The sequence below is a fragment of the Cnephaeus nilssonii genome, assembly GCF_951640355.1.
Source record: "Cnephaeus nilssonii genome assembly, chromosome: 7".
NCBI lineage: Eukaryota > Metazoa > Chordata > Mammalia > Chiroptera > Vespertilionidae > Cnephaeus > Cnephaeus nilssonii.
In genome coordinates this window covers 32,123,108-32,146,206 of record NC_137078.1, presented here as the reverse complement: position 1 = coordinate 32,146,206, position 23,099 = coordinate 32,123,108, and the positions used below count along the sequence as shown (strand labels likewise).

At 41.0% G+C, this 23,099-nt stretch overlaps 1 protein-coding gene across 3 annotated transcripts in view; it reads left to right on the top strand.

Annotated features, from left to right (window-relative positions):
* Window positions 1-12,620, top strand: part of ABCD3 (ATP binding cassette subfamily D member 3) — an 86,515-nt gene extending 73,895 nt beyond the window's left edge. For 2 of the 3 annotated variants that reach the window (XM_079777584.1, XM_079777583.1), the window contains exons 20-22: window positions 4,802-4,906; window positions 7,477-7,533; window positions 10,746-12,620. In XM_079777584.1, coding sequence (XP_079633710.1) covers window positions 4,802-4,906; window positions 7,477-7,533; window positions 10,746-10,823 — 240 coding nt within the window. In that variant the 3' untranslated portion in view covers window positions 10,824-12,620. The remainder of the gene's footprint in view (window positions 1-4,801; window positions 4,907-7,476; window positions 7,534-10,745) is intronic. The other variant, XM_079777582.1, reaches the window with a different exon arrangement.
* The last annotated feature ends 10,479 nt before the right edge of the window (window positions 12,621-23,099 follow it).

The following is a 23,099-nucleotide window of genomic DNA, read 5'->3' as shown; positions in this document are numbered from 1 at the left end:
AGTCTTCATTGTGCAGGTGGGCGTCTTTCTGGTTCTCTTCTCTCATTGCCCCTTGACATGGAGAGAAATGTCTCAAGTGACATTTCCTTTCAATGAAGTGACATTTCCCTTCATTGCACCCATTTGGGCCCAGCCAGCATCAGCCAGCATTGTTCCACCTAATATTATAAATTGACGTATCTTATTTCTCTGACTGATAGTTAACCTTCCCACTCCACTATTTTTGTTCTTGTTTAGTAATGGGTTTTCTTACTGTGAATTAGAAAAATATGCATATGATAGAAAAGTTGGAACATTTATAAAATTATGAAGAAGGGCCAAACCTCCTTACGAGCAATACCACTGTCATAAAAATTTTAGTGACTTTTTAATCCATTTAATTACAAAATACTTTCTTTTGCCTAATTGTAAACTATCCCCCTTCAAACTCACTGTGATTTCTTAAATATTGACCACTCCCTCCTCTTACAATTGATCAGTTCTCTCTTGACTGTCTCCTTTCCTGCCTGGTACAGACCTAATAATCCAGGGCCTGGCATGGGGCCTAGCACATAGGTATTCAGGAGGTGTTTCTTCAAGGAATAAACAAATGACTTCTTCCCCTTAACTTCCTTCCCCACTTTTTGTTTCCTCATATTACATGAATCCCAACCCAAGAGCGGCCACCTGCCCTGGCATTTCTGTGCGTAGTTCTGAGCACAGCAGGAACAGCCAGAGTGGTATGGGTTGGTGCCACCACACTGCCATGGTTTCCGGGCCCACAGAGGCTCATAGCATGGCTTGGCAACCATTTCACTCTTTTTTGCCCCCTCTCTTATTTTTTTGATAATTATTTAAAAACCACCAACCTCAGGCTTCCTACACTATTACCTTACTCCACCACTCTCAGCAAGATAATGCTCCTCCTGCTTTTAACAGAAAAAGAGAAGCTGCTCAGTGAAATGACAGCTAACTCTTATTGAATGCTTAATAGATGATAGGCAACATGCTAAGCACTTTACACAGGATATCTCATTTAATTCTCACAACAAGGCCTGCGAGATAAGAATGATTGAATGCCCCATTTTACAGAAGAAATTGAACTGTAGTACAATTAAGTAGGTTGCCAAGCAAAGACAGCTAATAAAAACTAAAGCTGGTGGGGGTTGGGGTGGCTTATCCAGCTCAGGCAGCAGTGTGACTGCAGTATTCATAAGGATGGGGCAAAAGTACATTTACAGTTGTTTGTATGGAAAAATAATACAATAATAAATAATAATACAGGAATAAACTCTGTGATTCACGTACTCACAGCTGTAAACCTACTTTTTGCCCCACCCTGTATTTATTCACTTTACAGTCTTGTATTGTGGTATCAAGTGGCTGACAGCATAGTGGCAGAGACATACATGAGAAAACTTCCTCATAATGTGGTAAGTGTGGTGAGGAAGGAATGCAAAAAGTTCCATGAGAACACAGAGGAGGGGCATTTGTGCAATGCCTTCAAATAATCACTCCTCTTAATTAACTGCACTGGGCTGTCCTGACCTTCCTACTTCTACTGTCAATGGAGAGTATGCCATCCTTCATCTTGAAAAAAGCTAAATGCCTTTATCTGTGTTTTTGGACCTTTTCTCCTCTAACTTTATCACATCCCTTTCTTTCAGTTATATAGGCATCTATACACACACTATTTAATCTCTTGTAGCTTTCTCTTTCAAAAAGAAATTTTCAGGTCTCTTTGATCTAAAAAGCAAACTTGTATCTATAATATTATCAACAATCTTATCTAATAAAGAGGGAATATGCTAATTGACCCTCACACCATCACAAAGATGGCGGCGCCCACAGCCAATAAGGAGGGATTATGCTAATTGCCACACTCTCAAAAATGGCACCCACAACCAAGAAGGAGGGAATATGCTAATTGATTGCCACGCCTTCAAAAATGGCAGCGCCCAGTCCTCTCAGCCCTCCTGGGGTAGCAGGTGCACGGCAAGGCCGGGCCCACCCCCAGGCGGGCCTGGCTGCTCCATACGCCTGCCTATGGAGTCCCCCAGTTCCCTCAGGCCCCCAGCCATCCAGGGCCGGCCCGAGGTGCAAGCAAGCCTTGGATGGCAGCTGCCCAGCCCCCCAGGCAAGCTTCGGATGGTGGCTGCCCGAGGCTCAGGTAACCAGGGCCAGCTGAGGCTTTCACTGCTGGCAGTGGCAGCAGCAGAGGTGTGATGGGGTGTCACCTTCCCGGGTGTCACCGTCCCTGAGGGCTCCTGGACTGTGAGAGGGGGCAGGCGGGGCTGAGGGACCCCCCCACCCCGGCCCAGTGCATGAATTTTCATGCACCAGGCTGCTAGTAAAATATATATTGAATAAATAAAAGGCAAACTTTTCTTTCTCTATACATCTGAACTTGATAATTTATACTTGCTGCTTCCCCTTCCTTACCTCATACAAATAGGTATAAACCCCAAGAAATCTGTTTTATATGTTTTAGTCATTCATTTATCCACTATTTTAATGTTTCTTATATATAAAGTGTTCGGTGTACAGTATTAAATAAAATGGGGTCTCTGCTTATGTGAATATTCTAGCTTAGGGAAGTAGACAAAGAAACAGGTAACATACAAGTCAGAATCTATGAAGCGCTACAGAGATGTTATAGAAGAGACCCATTTGGGTTGACAGGGAGGGGTTCAGGGTGGGGTGTTAGAGGAGGTGACATTAGCAGAAATTTGAAGGATGCCAAAAGCTAAGTAAGACGTTTGAGACATAAGGAAAGAGACATGTGCTAAGTCTCTAAGTCTAAAGCCTGAGACTAGACCTTGTGTTCTGATAGGCAAGAACATTCAGTGTTGGCTGGAATGTGGAGGTTAGACAGTGAGTAGGAATAAGATTGTGCAGGGCCATGTAGGCCATGGTAAGGAATTTGAGTTTTATTTTAAGTGAAATGGAAATTGTTAAATTGTTTTAAGCAGAAGTGAAATTCTTGTTGTGCATTTCTGAGATCCTCTCTGGTGACCTGGAGAATGGATTGGAGACTTATTTGTGGTCAGATGATTGTGTTCTGGGCTAAAGACATGATTGTGGAGATGGGGGAAGAGTGAGTAGATCATACATGCACTAGGATTTACTCAAGTAGACTAAAAATGAGGGGTGTGAGGAGGTAAAAGGAGGGAGGAGAGATGGGACAGGAAGAACTCATGGCTTTCTCGCTTGAGCAACTATCTGATAGTGTCATTTTCTAAAATGTTTAAGATTGGGAGTGATGCATGAATGGATATTAAGGGGAAAATCTAGGAAATCTGAGTTTTAGATTTTTAAAGTCTAAGAGTCCTGTGAGATATCCAAGTGGAAAGATCAAATAGGAATTTTTATATATCAGTCAGGAAATGAGAAGATGAAGTATGAATGAGAGATATGTATTGGGAGTTTACAAATGTATATAATATTTGAAATCATGAGATTTGATGAGAACACTTAGGAAGATACAATATAGGAAAAAGAGAGTTAGCCCAGAGGAACCCCAACATTTTTTTAAATTTTAAATTATTTATTGTTTAAAGTAGTATTACATATGTCTCCTTTCCCCCTTTTGAGCTCTCCCTGCTTATATGCATGTATACAAGTCCTTTGGTTGATCTCTTACCCCCACCCTCCCCTGCCTTCCCTCTGAAGTTTGATGGTCTCTTCGATGCTTTTCTGTCTCTGGATCTATTTTTGTTCATCAGTTTATGTTGTTCATTATATCCACAAATGAGTGAGATCATGTGATATTTATCTTTCTCCGACTGGCTTATTTTGCTTAGTGTAATGCTCTCCATGTCCATCCATGCTGTTGCAAATGGTAAAGAGTTCTTTTTTACAGCAGCGTGGTATTCCATTGTGTAGATGTACCACCGTTTTTTAATCCATTCATCTGCTGATGGGCACTTAGGCTGTTTCCAAATCTTAGCTATTATAATGCTTAAGTGGAAGATGAAATGCTGGAAAAGAAACTGAGAAAGCAGCCAAAGAAGTGTGAAAAAACTTAAGGTCATGGTTTCACTGACACTTTCTTAAGAAAGAGGGAGTGGTTACCTGAGTTGACTTTTGCAGAGAAGATAAATTGGGCAAGGATAGAAAAGTGTCCATTGGTTCAGCAACATGGAGATCATTGTTAGGGGCAAATGATAAATTGGAGTATCTATTAGACAAAGGATCAGAATAAATAATTCCCAGAAAATAAAACACATATCTAAAGTAAACATGAGAAAATGTTCAGCATTTCTGCTAATCAAAGAAATGTAAGCTATAACAATCTTGATGTTAATTTTTACTTACAAAATTAGCAAAGGCTTTAAAAAATGAACAAGCCGATGAAACTGGTGCACAATTAGTGGGAATATTAATAATTAATATTGACAATGTAATATTAATGGGCATTACTTAAGCAACAGAACATTTAAAGATAGACATATTTTTGTACCTGAGCCATTTATAAGTCTAAATTCTAAGATTTGGTTAAAATAGGTATCCTTTAATCTTGTGTACAGAACTTCTTTTAATATTAATTGAAACTATACTTCACCTCATAATCAGTCCTGAAAGTTTTGTTTTACTCTGACCAGTATTTTCCATGCATTATATTTCTGTCTTTGTTCAGGAACACAATAGAAACAATTAGGTTTATTTATATAGCTTTCATTTCTGGGAAATAGATTTTTTGAGTTAGAATAATTTTCATACTTGCTTTATAAGACTGTAAGTGCATACTTAATTTAAAGTAAATCTATTTTAGCTTATCAACTTCTGCAGGTGATTATGCAAAATATTTCTTTTGCTTCAGATGGCAAGATTATTTTATCATAAACCCCAGTTTGCCATCTTGGATGAGTGCACCAGCGCAGTGAGTGTGGACGTGGAAGGCTACATCTACAATCACTGTCGAGAGGTAAGTGGACAGGTTTGCAGTGTGAGGGTTCATGTCCTCCTTTCTGCTCTACTCTGTGTCCAACCAAATAGCTACCCAAAGAGAAGACTCTAAGTCATTAAGTAACAAAATTACTATCAAAGAAGATAACTCTCTTTAGCAAGACTTTAAGGTGATTATAGATATAAGAAAAAGTAAATGAATTCTGTATATAATTCTCTTTAGCCACATCTTAGATATGACACCAAAAATATATTTAAATTTATTTTTCTTTTACTTCATTCCCTATATTAAGAGTTCATAAACTGGTATATTTTTAATTTGTTCCATGAACTTTACCTAAATATGATTTGTGGGTTTTTTTGTTTGTTTTTTTTAATCAAGAAAATGCAACAGTAATCATTTGGCAACTTTAATTTATCTATTTTTTTCCCTCTGGCCTAGGCAGTATTTTACCAAAGCCTTTTCTGGGGCTATCTACATTGGTTCCATTCTATTCAGTAGTCTCAGTTGTTTTTTTCCTGTGAGAGATTATCACGAACATCTATACAAAATTTGGAGCAAAATCCAATAAGAATTTACATAAGTAAATGAAGTATAGTCTTTTAACATTTTGTAACTGTTCTTTGGGAGTTTATCCTATCTAATAAAAGGGTAATATGCAAATTAACTGTCACTGTGTCACAAAGATGTCGGCGCCCAGTCCTCTCAGCCCCACCGGAGTCCCCCAGTCCCAGGGGACAGCCGCTGAGAGCTGGCAGCGTGAGTGGCCTAGTGGAATGCTTGCTTCGTTGATTGACATACTGATGAAAGAATATATTTGTTACATTCATCTTTATAGGGAGATTTTAACTACTGATTTTGTTTCTTTAATGATTTGTTTTCTATTTTTGAATAAGTTTTGGTCATTTATAACTTTTTATGCATTTGTATATGTAGGTTTTCAGATTCATAGGTATTAGAGGTGTTGGTGGTGTTCTCTTACACATAAAACCAGATAGTCTCTATTTGATCAGTGATATAGAGGTCCTTCGCTGGTAACTTTGATCATGTGATTTCCTTTATCTAGCCATAGCCTCTAAGTCCCCACATAAGATGTAGTTCTCCTGTTTTGTATCTTGACTTTAGTAATTCTGTTATAAACAGTGCCTCACTAAGTCAAGTTCTAATTTAATTATTGTAGAATCATGAAAAGAAATGATAAATGAGCTTTCAGAAGTCAGATAATTGTACTGTTGAAATTTATGCTTATTAACAACTGATATATAATATGCTTATTTTGTCCTACAGTTTCTAACCAACTTGAGAACCCTTCCATGTGGCAGCTAAACTTAAGACGGTTTAAGTGATATTACTTTATATTATCACTTCATACAGCAGACGTGTAAATACAACATTAGGCACTTAAATCTCATGATTGAAGTGATCCAGAATATACTTAACGCTGATTTTTTTTAAAAATTATCACATGACAATAAGATTTAGAACTTATGATGGCAAGTTCCTGGATACAAATAATGATGTACAGCAGGATTTCTCAGCCTCAGCTCTATTGACATATTGGGCTGGATAATTTCTTAGTTGTGGGATGCACCACAGGCTGTTTGGTGGTGTCTTTTGCCTCTGCCTGTTAAATGTCAATAGCACTCTCAGTTGTGACAATCAGAAATGTTTATGGACATTGCCAAATGTCCTCTAAGAGACAAAATCACATGCAGACACCACCACCTAGTTGAGAACCACTGATCCAAAGCAGTTAGTTAAATTAGTGTTGTTGTTTTTTAAATCTGAAGTTCAGATATGTGGAAGCTTATTTGCAGTCTAAATCCAGTAAGTTTTTTTAAAACCAAAAGATTTTTCATTATTTTCTGGCAAGCTTACTGGGTAGCCAAACCTGGCCTGAACTAACAAAAGGTACTTAAACTCCTTTAACTATCTCACTGTCACTGTCCACATGTGTTGCAATAGAAACATTCATGTGTTTATATATAGAATTTGTCCCAGAACCGTCTGGGGCTGGTAAATACTGCATCTCCAAAATCTGAATTCCAAGACACATTCCAAAACAGCGTTTTCCAAAAAGGATGATGACTCTGTATTTAAAAAGCAAATTGACTATGGATAGAACTATATTGCTTTAATTTTCCCGATCTTGACTTTTTGCGATTTCTATCATTCTTATACTTTTTTTCATGTATTTTTCACAATACATAGAAAATGTGCTAGGATATATATTTTTCTGCCCCAAACAAAATAATACATAATGCTAGTACCTGTTAGTTTTTTTTTTTTTTCATAAAGAACTTTACTGATATCTGTTCATTTTTATTATGTGGTTGATGGCCTATGCTTTGTATTACCTTGAACATTTGGCATCGATTGTAATTATTTTCTCTTTGACATTGATTTTTTTAACTATAGCTACTAAAGATCTTAATATCTTAAACCAGCGGTCGCCAAGCGGTGGTCTGCAGACCACTGGTGGTCCGTGAGGTCTGAAAGGTTGGCGACCGCTGTCTTAAACTATATAGAGTAGTTTAAATTGTAATCTATGTTATTGGTATAAACATAAGTCATTTTCTTTATAATAGGTTGGCATCACCCTCTTCACTGTGTCTCATAGGAAGTCTCTTTGGAAACACCATGAGGTTTGTATTTCTTACATTTTCTTTCTTTTTCTTTTTATCCTCACCCAAGGATATTCTTTCCATTGATTTTTAGAGAGTAGAAGTGAGGGAGGGGGAGAGAGAGAGAGACACAGAGAGAGAAACATCAATGTGAGAGAGACACATCAATTTTTTATCTCCCCTGTGCACCCCGACCAGGACCGGGGATCAAATCTGCAACCCAGGTACGTGCCCTTGACTGGAAATCAAACCCAAAACCTTTCGGTGCACGGACCGATACTCTAACCATCGGGCCACAGGGGTCAGGGCGGTTTGAGATTTCTTGGAGTATATTCCTTTATATACATAAACCTTAAGGGGAAAGGTTGATTCTGTTTCGGTCTTATAAAATGAAAGAGGATTTCCTTAAATATTATCGTAATTGTCAGTTTTGAAAGCTACAATATATATAAACAATCCCTTGTTATATACAATGAATATTCGAAAACCAGTTAGTGGTTCTCCAGTTTTAGATATCACTGTCTACACTAATAAAAGAGTAAGATGCAAATTGACCGTACCTTTGTAACGCCCACCAGCCAATCAGGAGTGAGTATGCAAATTAACCCAATAAGTATGGCGGGTTAATTTGCATACGCAGGTGCCGAGCAGCCAGGGGCGGGGCAAGACACAGGTGTTCTGCTCTGCCCCAGCCACTCCGGGCCTCTGTGCAGCGTGGGAAGGCGGAAAGGTGACTCTGGCCAGAGTGAAGGCGGTGCTGGCAGCCAAGGGAAGAAAGGCCCGTTCTTGCACGAATCTTCGTGTATCAGGCCTCTAGTTATATAATAACTGACTAAAATTTGCATAATTTTATCACAGCTGTGGCCAAGTAAACTTTTTCTTACCATCCAGTATTAGCAGAAGGGGAAAGAGTCTTCAGAAGGATTAGATCCCAAAAAGTCTAGGGACACTTTTAGTGGAGATCAGCATGACAGGAAACTGAGTGTTGTCAGCTATGTGTATCATTGCACTGTGATAAAGTAGAATTCATTAGGTAGTCACCACAATTTGCAAAGATATTCTAGTGAGATATCTACACTGTGCAGATATCTTATTCTTGCCATTCCAGCAGTGCCACTCTCAGGATGGCAGGCAGTTCTTTTCAACTCTTAGTATAAAATGCTCAAACCCTAAAAATAAACCCAGTTTAATTCATTTTATTATTATTCTTTACTATATGTTTTTATTGATTTCACAGAGAGAAAGGGAGATGAAGAGAGAGATAGAAACATAGTGATGAGAGAGAATCATTGATGGCTGCCTCCTGCACGCCCCCTACTGGGGATTGAGCTGGCACCCTGGGCATGTGTCCTGACTGTGATCTCCTGGTTCATGGGTTAATGTTCAACCACTGAGCTACACCAGCTGAGCTCATTTTATTTCCTTCTTTTTTTCTTTCCCCTTCCTGCTTTCCTTATTTTTCCTTCCTAAAAATACAGAAAATTTAGGTAAGAGAAAGGGTCTGAGAAAAGTTGGGACAATGGTAAGCATATCTTATCCTATGAAATACACCACTGTTTGAGCACCTTTTGTGTCAAGTACTGGGCTTAGTGTCTGAGGGATACAGAGTACTATCTTTACCTGCAAGAACCTGTAGTTTAGATCAGCCGTCGCCAACCGTGAGGTCCGAAAGTTTGGCGACCACTGGTTTAGATGACAGTGTGCAAATGATAAAATGAGCATGGGACTGAAGTCAGAAAACCTGGGTTCAGACACCACTGTTTCTGGCATCAGTTGCTTCCTTTGTGTAATAAAGTTATTGACTCTTACCTGCCTGTCTCATAGGTTACCTTGAGGATCAAAGAAACAGCCTATGTGAAAGTACTTCATAAGGCGTAGTGAAATTCTGGATAGCTGTGTGACTTTTAAAGATAGTTTTGCCCTGGCTGGTGTATCTCAGTAGTTGGAGCATCAGCCCTGGCACCGAAGGTCCCCGGGTTCAATTCCCTGTCAAGGGCACATACCTGGGTTACAGGTTCGATCCTTTGTCCCAGTCGGTTTGTGTGGGAGGCAACCTATCAAAATGTCTCTCTCACTTAGGTGTTTTTCTCTCTTCTTCTCTCTCCCCCTCTCTCTTTAAAAATCAATGGAAAAAAATATCCTCAGGTGAGGATTAACAACAACCAAAGGTAGTTTTTATCTTATGGCATTATAATTTGTCCATATTTTCATGAATTGAATGAGAGATTGAATAACTAGAAATCAAAGCAGTTTAAATTATATCCAAGCCTTTGTATTTTCTTTTTTTATTCCCACCCGAGGATATGTTTATTGATGTTAGAGAGAGAGGACGGGGGCGGGGTGGGGGAGAGAAAGAGAGAAACATCAATGAGTTGCCTTTCATATGTGCTCCAACTGGGGATTGGATCCACAACCTAGGTACCCTGATCGGTAATCGAACCCACAACCTTTTGGTATATGGGATGATGCTTCAATCAAATGAGCCACCCAGTGAGGGCAAGTCTGTGTTTTCTTAGAAGTTCATAGGACAGTGAATGGTCTTGGGTTTTACCTCTCCTTGTCTTCTGGATATATGTATAGATAACTAGCAAAATAACCATCAGGCCAGTACCATGTGAAGGAGGGATGACAGGAAGAACAGCAAAGTTAGAGCCAGAATAGCTAAGAAATAAGTATGGAAAACAGAAGTCTTTTCTGTCAATGAAAAGCCACTAAACAGAAGGTTTTATTAACCATTGTCCTGAGTCTCTTCATTGGATGGGAAATATAGGGAGAGCTCTTTTCTTCCTCTGGCAAATAAAAAATAAACAGGAAGCCTTTAGTGAGAGGTTCCAGGATGACCTCGGAAACATCATTCCAGAAGCATGAAAGGCTGTCGGATTGAACAGACTGGCACTTGCTGCAATTTGACCTATGGCAGCTCAGGCCCTTGGTTGTAGAAACATTCTAATTTGTGGGGTGCTTCTATATTTGGTTCCTTTAAATAGTGAGCAAGTCTGGTTTTTTAATTACAAGCAGAGTTATATTGTTGCTATTTTTTAAAAGAATAGATTTCCTTGTTTAGTCTTACCTTGAGAGCTGTATGCGTTTCTGTGTATCAGCTTTTAAGAATTTAAGCTTAGTTGCTTAAAATAATCATTTCTAATCATTTACTTGTATAATTATCTCTACATAAGTTCTTGACAAGAAGGAAATTCTCTTAGTTATTGATTTTCCCCCCTTCTTTCCCACAGTACTACCTGCATATGGATGGCAGAGGCAATTATGAATTTAAACAGATAACAGAAGATACAGTTGAATTTGGCTCTTAGAATCCAGAGAACTGTACCCGCTTTGATGAAATAATTACAGAACACACTTAGAAATGCAAAGTACATTGTAAAATAAAGTTGAGCTTTTTTAAAACCAAGCAGCAAATTAACTAAATATAAAATAATCGAGAACAAGTTGTTGAAACATTTAATATTATGTAGGATATTGCTAATTGTGTATATGTTGGTTTAATTATTAATATGTACTAAGAAGGACCTTATTCTTGTGGTTGAAAAACTGCCTAAATTAACTTGGGCTTAAATCAGTGTCATCTGATTCATCTTGGGATATAAGCCATTGAAAGTCAGCTAATTTGACTCATGGCTTTGTCTTTTCCTTGAATGAAGAACCCTGTTTAAAACTGGGGTCATCACATGTCCTGTTCTAACAAGATAGTTTTGAGTTTAATTTTCTTGTGCCCCTGATGGGGGGAAGCAAACAAATCATAGTGTATTATCAAAATGTACAGCATCATTGCTTAATTACACAGCGGCAGATTTCTTCAGCTGCCACAGTTATACTCATTCCTTGTATATGTCCTGGGGTACATTTGACTCCAGGAAAGCCATTTGAATTACCTTTGGCCAAATCATAAATGTGTCCCTCTCAATCTTCAGTGTTGAGTTGTTTTAAGGGTTTTTACAAAAAGTATACCCAGTCTTGCTTACAAAAGGTGGTTACTATGTTTCACACTTATTCTTCCCAGTGTTTGAGATATTAAAACACAAAGTCTTTAAATGTAAGTTTAAGGTCTTAAAAGATGTTTAGATTTTTTAAAAGAATTGGACGGATTTGTGTACATTAAAGCCCATTCATTAGAAGTGTGGTGGTTACATGGTGTGAAACTCCAAATGAGTCAGGAATGCACTACATGAACGAACACACTGAGTATGCAACATTATCACTGCCTTTGACTGTGATTTTATGTTTAAAAAATGTTATAAAAATATTATGCACATGGTTGAATTATGTTCCCTAGGTACTGTTTTATCTCCATGAATTTTTCATAGCTTTTTAATATTTGGGTTATTATGTTGAACTACCCTAAGAGAAATTGATTTCACCTTACCAGACCATCATTAATGACCACATATATTATTTGCACAGGGAGAACTGAAACTGAATATTATAAATAAGCTAGATATTAAATCAGTCTTATCAAATGGGGGTTCAGAAAGGGACATTCTTTATTCTTGTTTCTCCGTAACTGGTTTTGTTTTGTTGGAGAATTAATTATAAGAATTATCAGCTACTAATGTAAAACTTGATGAACTGATTCCATAAAACATAACATTCAGTTTTTACCACTCTCTTTAACAAACTTGTATACTTAATTTCTGTTCAGATTTTTTTAAAAAATCAGATATTCTATACACCCTTTGCTTGTTCTTTTTATTCTGGTATCTAAATAATGGGTAGTTCATACAGCCTGACTTGAAAAACACACAAATAAATTAACATTCAGAAAGCCTTTTTTGCACCCAATGTCTCTTTTTTTGAAAAGTTGTGTCAAATGTGGTTTTAATGAAATTAATTTGTCTTTTAGAAAAGCCTGTTAAAACCTTTAGTGTACCTGACAGATGCTACCAAATAGCCAGGAGACCTTAAAATATATTACTAGCCCTGGGAAAGATTTTAAGGCATTCGGGAAGTTTGAGATTTTCAAATTTCTAGATTTCCCCAAACCTTCTAATAGTTGTCTCCCAATTCCCTCTATAGTGGATTCTTACTATTAGGATTGTTTTGTTTCTTTTTTAATTTACCAAATTTTAAAGCACCTCACCACCTGAGTCATGGGGAGGCGCCTCCTGGAGAGTCACAGTGCACAGTAACAGAAGGTGTTTCAACGCGTTCCCCAAGTGACGGACCACGGAGCATTGTCTCCCCGTAATTCCTGTGAGCATTTTGTATAAATTGCACAGGAAAATGGAAGTTTAATCTGAAGGATAAACTCAATAATAAGAACTTCCATCCTTGAGCAACACACTGCATATTACGTATTCTGTGTTGCATACCAAGCTTCTGCTTTTTATATAATGAGAAAATCAGGATGTAAGCAACTAAGATTGTTTGCTATGCATTAGCGGAATAAATGTGCCTAGGGTTTGCTACTGCAGGGGAGGCAAAAGTTTACTTCTACCCTCTTAGGGTTTTTGGCTGGGCCTGCAAATTAAATTGACATAAAACAGATTAACAGGAAAAAGTCATGAAAGTTATAGTTTTATGTGAAACGAGCCCTCATGAGTATATGAAGACCCAAAGAAGTGGCAGAACCTAAAGGCTTTTTTATACTACAAAGACAGGCAGTTGTGGGAAAGTAAACTGTGAGGAGGCTGAAGAAAGGTAAGAATTCTTTTAATCAGGTTTGTATAGAATTCTCTAACATCCTGTCCTTGGTGTTAAGAATGTTACTTCTGGTGCAGGAGGGCATCTTCCCTGTGGGGTTTTATCTCCTGTTTTCAGGAAGAAAAAGGAAAGTCGGAGTGCTCCTCTTTCACCTGCTGTTTTTATTTTATTTTAAGTGCCTTTAGCTCAAGTAAGCCAAGGTGGCATATTTTGGGGTGGCATATTTTTGGGGTGGCATATTTTGGGGTGGCATATTCTGCCACCCTTCACCTCCTTCCTCATTTCTTAATGATTAACATTTGGCTTTAAACTGTGGAGATATAGCATCTATCATTTTCTTATATAATTTTTTAATTTTAAACTTAGTGTTTAAAACTGTAATTTGCCTAAAAGCAATGAATTTTCTTCTATCAGAAAGACTTTAGCATCATTAGTTGTAGGAAACTGTTTACATTTTTACCTACATCGGTAATTTTTCCTTTGTGAAGAATTGAAATGTTTTGATCTATAAACATATGCATGTCACTTAAAAAATATCTAATACCAAAAATTACTGAAAAGCAATTCTTTCCCACTCACCAGGACAACCATTCTTAACTTTTAATTGTTTTGTGGTGATTACTTTTTATTTTTAAACAATATGCTAGCTATTTCTTGATTTACCAGTTTAGACATTCCTATTACCCATATTTCTGCTTCATCCCCCACATATAGTTAAGTCATTTAAAAAAATTTGCAAACACTTTTTAAAATATATATATTTTTTATTGATTTCAGAGAGGAAGGGAAAGGGAGAGAGAGAGAGAGAAACATGATGACAGAGAATCATTGATCAGCTGCCTCCTGCACACCCCACATTGGGGGTCAAGCCCGCAACCCAGGCATGAGTCCTTATCAGGAATCGAACTGTGACCTCCTGGTTCATAGGTCAATGCTTAACCACTGAGCCATGCTGGCCGGGCAAAATTTGCAAACATTTTATTGTACTACTGGGGGCCCAATGCACAAAATTCGTGCATGGGTAGGGTCCCTAAGGCCTGGCCAGCAAACAGGGCCAATCTGTGGGGTGACCGGTGGGGCGATTGGGGGGCCCCCACTGGCATCCGCCTTGGCTGGCCTGGCACAGCCCACTCATTGGTCCCGCCCCCCGTCACCACCACTGGTAGGGGCCTGCGGGCTGGGGGCAGGTCCTGCTTTGAGCGTCTGCCCCCTGATGGTCAGTGTGCATCATAGCTACAGTTGTTCCGCCATTCAGTCCATTTGCATATTAGGGTTTTATTATATAGGATAATACATATGCAGAAAAGCCCATAAACCTTAAGCTAAATAAGTTTTTAGAAAGTGCACATTCTCATTACCCCCCCCCCCCACCCAAATTAAAAAATCACTGTCTCACCTCAAAGGCCTCCCTCTGATCGTTTTCCAATTATTAGCCCCCAAAAGCCATTCGGACTTTTATCACATAAATTAGTTTGCCTATTTTTGAACACCATGTGCACTAGACACCCTTTTGTGTATGGCTCCTTTCCCTTGACTTACCCTCAACTTATTGAGACTGATCCATGGTAGATGTGGCAAGTGTTCCTTCACTTTTATTGCTCTATCATATGATAGGCCATATGGGATTCATCTTACCAATGATGGACATTGGGTTTTCTGGAGCGATTATGAATAGACCATATAAATGTTCTTATGCATGTCTTTGGTGCACACATATGCATTTTTGAAATGAAACATGTTCAGCTTTGTTATGTACTGCCCAATTGTTCTCCAAAGTAGTACTGTTTCTACACTCTACCATAAATGTATGAGAATTCCAGTCTTCCTAGTCCTTGCCAACGCTTGGTATTGTGAGTGGGTTTATTTTATTTCATTTTATTTTTACTTATGTATTTTTAGCTATCAACAGTAAGTTATTGGCTTCATTTTGCATTTCCCTGATCAGTAATGAGCTTGAACTCATTTCATGTTTATTGGTCATTTGTATATCCTCTTAAAAAAGAAGGTTGGGAAACTAAGGAGAAAAACAAATGGGACTACATCAAAATCAAAAGCTGTTGCACAGCAAAAGAAACCATCAACAAAATGAAAAGGGAGCCCACTGTATGGGAGAACATACTTGCCAATGACACATCTGATAAAGGGTTAGTTTCCAAAATATATAAGGAACTCATACAATTTAACAAAAGGAAGATAATCCAGTTAAAAAATGGACAAAGGACCTAAATAGACACTTCTCCAAAGTGGACATACAGATGGCCAAGAGACATATGAAAAAATGCTCAAAGTACTGATCATCAGAGAGATGCAAATTAAGATGACAATGAGGTATCTCCTCACACCTGTCAGAATGGCTGCCATCAACAAATAACCAGTGCTGGCAATTATGTGGAGAAAAGGGAACCCTAGTACACTACTAGTGTGAATACAGACCTGTGCAGCCATTATGGAGAAGAGTATGGAGTTTCCTCAAAAAATTAAATATGGAACTGCTATGTGACCCAGTGATCCCACTTCTAGGAATATATCCTAAGAAACCCAAAATACCAATTAGAAAGAACGTATGCACCTCTATGTTCATAGTAGCGCAATTTGCAATAGTTAAGATCTGGAAACAGACCAAGTGCCCATCAGTAGATGAGTAGATAAAAAAGCTATGGTACATTTACACCATGCAGCAGTAAAAAAGAAGGATCTGTTAACCTTTGAGACAGCATGGAAGGACCTGGAGAGTATTATGCTAAGTGAAATAAGCCAGTCGAGAAAGACAAGTATCACATGATCTCGCATGTGGAATCTAATGAACAAAATAAACTTGAACAAAATAGATCCAGAGATAGAAACATGGAACAGACTGTGAAATCTCAGAGGGAGGTCAGGAGTGGGTGGGAAGAGATCAAAGAGCTTGAATGCATATATGCATAACCCATGGACATAGACAATAGGATGGTGAAGGTCTGGGTCAGGGGTCAGGGTGGGCTAGAAGGGCTCAATGGGGGAAAAAGGACATATGTAATACTTTCAACAATAAAGATTTAAAAAATAATTTAAAAATGTTTTTAAAATTTGTATCCATTTTAGAGAGGAAGGGAGAGGGAGAAACATCAATATGAGAGAGAAACATCATCCATTGGCTGCCTCCTACACACCTCCTACTGGGAATCAATCCTGAAACCCAGGCATGTGCCCTGACTGGAAATTGAACCAACAATCTTTTGATGCATGGGACCACGCTCAACCAACTGAACCACATTGACCAGGGCTGTATATTCTCTTTTTTGAAGTGGCTATTTAAATCTTTGGGCCCCCTTTTATAAATTGTCCCAAAATATCAACATTTTTATATATTCTGGATATGAATCCTTTGTTAGATAAATGTTCTAGAGTCAGACAATGATAAAAAAGATCAATCCAACAATTACACACAAAAATAGCAAAAACCCACATAAATATTTCAACATAGTAACCAACTTGATTTAATTGACCTAAGTGCCTTGTAACTACAGAATTCTTTCGATTCCCGAACATGATATGTCCCTCTGTTTAGTTAAGACTTATTTAATTTCTATCAGTAATGTTTTGTCATGTTCTGTATAGAGGTCTTATGTATCTTTCATTAGCTCTATTGCTAGGCATTTGATATTTGTTGATTCTAGTGTAAATTGTATCTAACATTTCATTTTCTAATGGTTGCTACTGAATAGAAATGTGGTTAATTATCCTATCTAAAAAAAAGAGTAATATGCAGATTAATAAGCCACGCCCACCAGCCAATCAGGAGCAGGTATGCAAATTAACCCAACCAAGATGGCTGCGGCCACGGAGCGAGCAAGAGACTTGGGTTTCCCCGGTGATGGAGGAAGCCAAGCTTCCCCAGCCCTGGCCTGCCTTGGCCTCTGCTCAAGGCTACAAACTTTCAATTATAGAAGACAAATAAATCCCAACAAAAATGGCTGCGGCCACGGAGCAAGCAGGAGGCTTGGCTCTGCTCAAGGCTACAAAGTTACAATTATAGAAGATAAATAAATCCCAGATCCCAGGGCCTCTGCTTGGGTTGCCGGAGGGCGTGGCCGGCCTGCAAACCACCACAGGCCCCTTGCCCAGGCTGCCCCATGCCCCAAGGGAACCCCCACCCTGATCCGGGACACCCTTCAGGGCAAACCAGCTGGCCCCCACCCTTGCACCAGGCCTCTATCCTATCTAATAAAAGAGTAATATGCAAATTGACCATCACTCCAACACAAGATGGCTGCCCCCATGTGGACACAAGATGGCCACCACAAGATGGCCAGCAGGGGAGGGCAGTTGGGAGGAACCAGGCCTGCAAGGGAGCAATCAAGCCTGCAGGGGAGGGCAGTTAGGGGTGACCAGGCTGGCAGAGGAGGGAAGTTGGAGGTGACCGGGCCTGCAGGGGAGGGCAGTTAGGGGTGACCAGGTCTGCAGGGGAGGGCAGTTAGGGGCAAACAGGCTGGCAGTGGAGCAGTTAGGCAACAATCAGGCTGTCAAGGGAGTGGTTAGGGGGTGATCAGGCTGGCAGGCAGAAGCGATTTAGGGGCAATCAGGAAGGCAGGCAGGTGAGCACTTGGGAGCCAGCAGTCCTGGACTGTGAGAGGGATGTCCGACTGCTTGTTTAGGCCCGATCCCGGTAGGATATCCCTTGAGGATATCCCTTGAGGGGTTCCAGATTGGAGAGGGTGCAGGCTGGGCTGAGGGACACCCCCTCTACCATGCACGAATTTCGTGCACCGGGCCTCTAGTTGTAATAATAAAGGCCCCGTGCACAAATTCGTGCACAGGTGGGGTCCTGCGGCCCAGCCCCAATCAGAGCAGATCGGGGCTGGGCCTGTCAGGAGGAGGAGATGGTGGGAGGTTGGCTGGCTGGCCTGCTCCAATTGGGACCCAATCAGGGCTGGGCCAGCTGGGGGTAGGGGCTGTGGGCAATTGGCCAGCAGGCCCCAACCCTGATTGGGGTGGGGGGCCCAGTTGGGGAGGGGCTGTGGGAAGTGGGTTGGCTGGCCCCACCCCTGAATTGGGGGGGCTGATCGGGGGCCAGCGGCCTGGGGGAGGTGCCATGGGTGATTAGCTGGCCGGCCCTGCCCTTGATTGGAGTGAGGGGTGCCGATTGGGGGCGGAGCTGGCTGAGGGAGGGGCCGCAGGCCGATTGGTGTGATGGGGGCCCATTGGGGGTGGGGCCAGCCAGGGGGAGGGGCCACAGGAGGTTGGCTGGCTGGCCCCACCCCCTGATGGGGTCAGTTGGCTGGCCACAGTGGGCAACATATCGACCGGTCTTTCCGGTTGTTTCGGTGGTCCGGTCGCTGGCTTTTTATATATATAGATTGATCTTCATGACGAGTGTGTTTGCCAAGGACAGTCCTGTAAATAGCTCACCCACATGCTCTTTATAGTGTGGTATCAGCATCCTCTGTGGGGAGGGGAGGTCTACATTTCCTCCCCTGGCACCTGCAACCCCTGTCATTTTTTGTGGTAGGTTCAGGGATCTGGGGTTTAAAGGAGGAGCTGGGATCATGAGAGGCAGTAACACAAACTTTATTTGGTTGGTACTTGGACAGGACTGCATCAGAGGGGAAGTCCCAGTAACATCGGCTCAGGACAGAACTAAGGAGATGGTGACGTGGGACACTACCCATTAGGGGAATAGGGCAAGGGGACTCCCAGGGGGGAAAGGAGATATCTGAGGGGCTTGTGTCTAGGGAATGTTGCTCAGCAGCAATTGTTCCGAAGGGTAGCTGTGGTTGTCTATGGTTAGCAGATGTCAGATTCAGTTTTGTGGGCTATGTAAAGCAGGTGAGCTCTGATTGGCTAAAAATAAAGCTTTGCTGGACTATAAAGCAGTTGGGTATGTGAGGATTAGGGTTTGGCTCTGGCAAGCTTTGGGCTAATGGTCCTAGCCCACTGAAGAAGTCAACACCATGGGGGTCATTAAAGGCTAATACAGAGGGGGCATCTCTGGGCTATCTATAGCACAGTTCTGCGACCAGTAGAATGCAGCATAAGTTCTAGTTAAATCATTTTAAATGAACAATCAGTGTTTGCTTTTTGATGAATGTGCAGTAGTTCCCCCTTATCCCATTTCACCTTTAACAGTTTCAGTTATCACTGTCAGCTGCAGTCCAAAATAGTAAATGGAATGTTCCAGAAATAAACAATTCATAAGTCATTCTAAATAGCGTGGTAAAATTTTGCACCATCCCACTCCATCCCACCCAGGACTGAATCATTCGTTTGTCAGGCTTCTTCACACTCTAAACTCTATCCAACTGTTAGTCAATTAGTAGCCATCTCAGTTATCAGATCGATTGTGGGGGTATTCAAGTAACCCTTATTTTACTTGATAATGGCCCTAAAGTGCAAAAGGAGCGATGCTGGCAATTCAGATATACAAAAAAGAAGACATCAAGTCCTTCCTTTAAGGGAAAAGGTATGCATGTTGAGGAAAACATATAGCGTATATTGCATATGATATGGTACTATCCGTGGTTTTAGGCTTCCCCAGAGGAATCCTGGAAGGTATCCCCTGGGGCTAAGTGGGGGACTGTAAATAGTATTTTTCACTGCACAGCCAAGTAGAGAAGTGTGAATTCTTTTTAAACATATTTTTATTGATTTCTGAGAGGAAGGGAGAGGGGGAGAGAGATAAAAACATCAACGATGAGAGAGAATCATTGATTGGCTGCCTCCTGCATGCCCCACCCTGGGGATTGAGCCCATAACCCACATATGCACACTGACGAACTGGACCTCCTAGTTCATAGGTTGATGCTCAACCACTGAGCCATGCCAGCCAGGCAAGAAGAGTGAATTCTTACTATCTTTTTCTTTTAGTCTCAGATTGCCTTCCTTCTTTTTCCTAAACTTTGCTCTGTCTGCCAGGAATCTCTTAACAGATAATAGTCCCTAATTATTCTCAGTTGTGCCGTCACATCCATGTCCTTTTTCTTTCCAGGGATGTTCTTCCCAGTCTTCTGTCCTCCTCCTCCACTCGGGCTCTGTAGCTGAGCTATCAGTCTGACACTGAGCTCCCTTGTGTTGGACCCCATGTCTTCCTCTGCTGGGGTTTACTTCTTTATTTACTGGAACATGTCCTACAGAGCTTCCTGGAAAAGGGGACATGGCAGGGAAATTCTTTGAAGTCTTGTATGTCTGAAAATATCCTTATTCTGTGATGCCTGGTGGGGAGTTCAGCTGGAATGCTGAATTTAACCTGAAGATCATTTTCCCTTAACATTTTTGTATAGTTCTTTTCCTCTTCTATTTGTTCTCTTATATCCAATTTGTTGTTGAAAAATTCAGTATTCTGATTCCTGTTCCTATGCATGGCCTATGACGCTCTGTCTCTCTAGAACAGTGATTCTGAACCTTCTAATGCCGCGACCCTTTAATACAGTTCCTCATGTTGTGGTGACCCCCAACCATAAAATTATTTTCGTTGCTACTTCATAACTGTAATTTTGCTACTGTTATGAATCGTAATGTAAATACCTGTATTTTCCAATGGTCTTAGGCTCTACAGCAGCGGTTCTCAATCTGTGGGTCACGACCCACAGTTTGAGAACCGCTAGCAGGGTCGCCTAAGACCATCGGAAAACACAGGTATTTACATTACGATTCATAACAGTAGCAAAATTACAGTTCTGAAGTAGCAACGAAAATAATTTTATGGTTGGGGGTCACCACAACCTGAGGAACTGGATTAAAGGGTCGCGGCATCAGAAAGGTTGAGAACCACTGCTCTAGAGTATCTCCTTTGCTTTATCTGGCAGGTCCTTAACTTCCAAGAAGGCATATTAACTTTCTTCCTCCCTTTCCTCCTCTGCACACAGAGTATGGCTCCCTTTTCTATGTACACATTTATATGTCTTTGTCCATTAGTTACTGAAATCTCTACCAGGCGTCCTCAAACTACGGCCCGCGGGCCACATGCGGGTGTTTTTGCCGTTTTGTTTTTTTACTTCAAAATAAGATATGTGCAGTGTGCATAGGAATTTGTTCATAGTTTTTTTTAAACTATAGTCCGGCCCTCTAACAGTCTGAGGGACAGTGAACTGGCCCCCTGTTTAAAAAGTTTGAGGACCCCTGCTCTAGTCCATTAATTTAATCGCTTCTTTTCTCTTTGTCCCTATGGATTGAAACCTTTTAAGTTTACTTAGTATCATGTTAGTGGGATCTTGGGAAGGAGAGAAAAAAATGTATGTTTCATCTTTAACTGGAAGTCCATATAGACTTTTTGAAGTCTATATTTATATATTTTTTCACATAAGATTGCATATTTTAGCATTAAAGAGGATAATGTATTTAAGAAAACTCAAAATGAAGAATTGGGCCATGATTCTGAGATATTCGTTAGAGCAGTGGTCGGCAAACTCATTAGTCAGCAGAGCCAAATAGCAACAGTACAACGATAGAAATTTCTTTTGAGAGCCGAAAACCAACTTCTACGCATGGGCCACGAAGTTTCAGTCACACTGTACGTGCGTGCCCGCACGTGGTATTTTGTGGAAGAGCCACACTCAAGGGGCCAAAGAGCCGCATGTGGCTCGCGAGCCGCGGTTTGCCGATCACTGCGTTAGAGCATCGATTTCACAGTGATTTTGTAAAGTAGACTCACGAAGTTTCCTTCCTTAGAGCTCTCTGTTGACTTGGGTAAAGCTTCTCTTGCTAGTTCTTAGAGTGGAAGGGGAAGCTCAGTAATCTGGTCATCCTGGTTCTCTGGAAATGCTTTTAAAAAATCAATAATCAACCTAAATAAAAATATAGATATTGCCCATATTTTAAATGCTGTCTTTTCTTTAAAAAAGGTAAATTAATTGGCCAAACTCTCCTTTTAGCCAAAGACATTTTGCCAAATAGCTTTCAGTTTTGGATGCTTGAGGCAACACAAAATGCCAAGCTTTGCCAAACACACATATGGTTGGCATTATTGTATGCCCAAGGCATGGGTTTAATGACGCAAGCATTCCTACTTCCTGAACACTTCCTGTACTCTCTCCTCTTCCTTTCCCCCTCTGCCCGGTTAGCTCTGTGTCCTCTAGCTGGCATTTTAGATAGCCTTTCCAAGTCCAAGCTAGGTGGCCCTACATGAGTTCCCCCAAACACCCTATACTTTCTCTGTCATAATATTTACCTCCTATTATCATTACTTGTTTGTCATTTTACCCTATCCTACATAATAAAATGGTAATATGTAAATTACCATCACTCCGCTACGCCCACGATTGGGCCAGCAGGAGGCGCAGGGGGCGGGACTCAGGGTGGCCGGGGTAGCTGATTGGGCCAGAAGGACGCTGAGCTCGCGTCGCCTCTGGCGCCGCGAGCTCAGCGTCTGTACCATGGCTGCCGGAGGCTTTCGGAAGGCCTGGGGTGCCTGCGGACAGCCAGCCGGACAGGTCCCCCGCGATCAAAGGCCAAAGCGGGGGACCTGGCCGCCTGTCTGCTCCGGCGCAAGGCCTTTCGAAAGCCTCCGCAGCACCGGAGGCTTTCGGAAGGCCTGGGGCGCCTGCGGACAGCCAGCCGGACAGGTCCCCCGCGATCAAAGGCCAAAGCGGGGGACCTGGCCGCCTGTCTGCTCCGGCGCAAGGCCTTTCGAAAGCCTCCGCAGCGCCGGAGGCTTTCGGAAGGCCTGGGGCACCGGCGGACAGCCCGCTGGTGCACCAGGTGCATGATTAAATCATGCACTGGGCCTCTAGTAAATGCATAAGCTCAAATAGAGAGCTGGGATTATACCTGTTGTATTTTAATCAAACCCACAATGCCTGGCACATAGTAGTTGCTGAGTATTAGAATAAATGAATGAATGAATGAGTGAATCCAAATGCATAAGCATTGTTCTTACTAAGGAATTTATGATCTAGTAAAGGGCCCACGGCAGGTAAAGAACTATTCTGCACAATATTAAGGACCTTAAGCAGGAC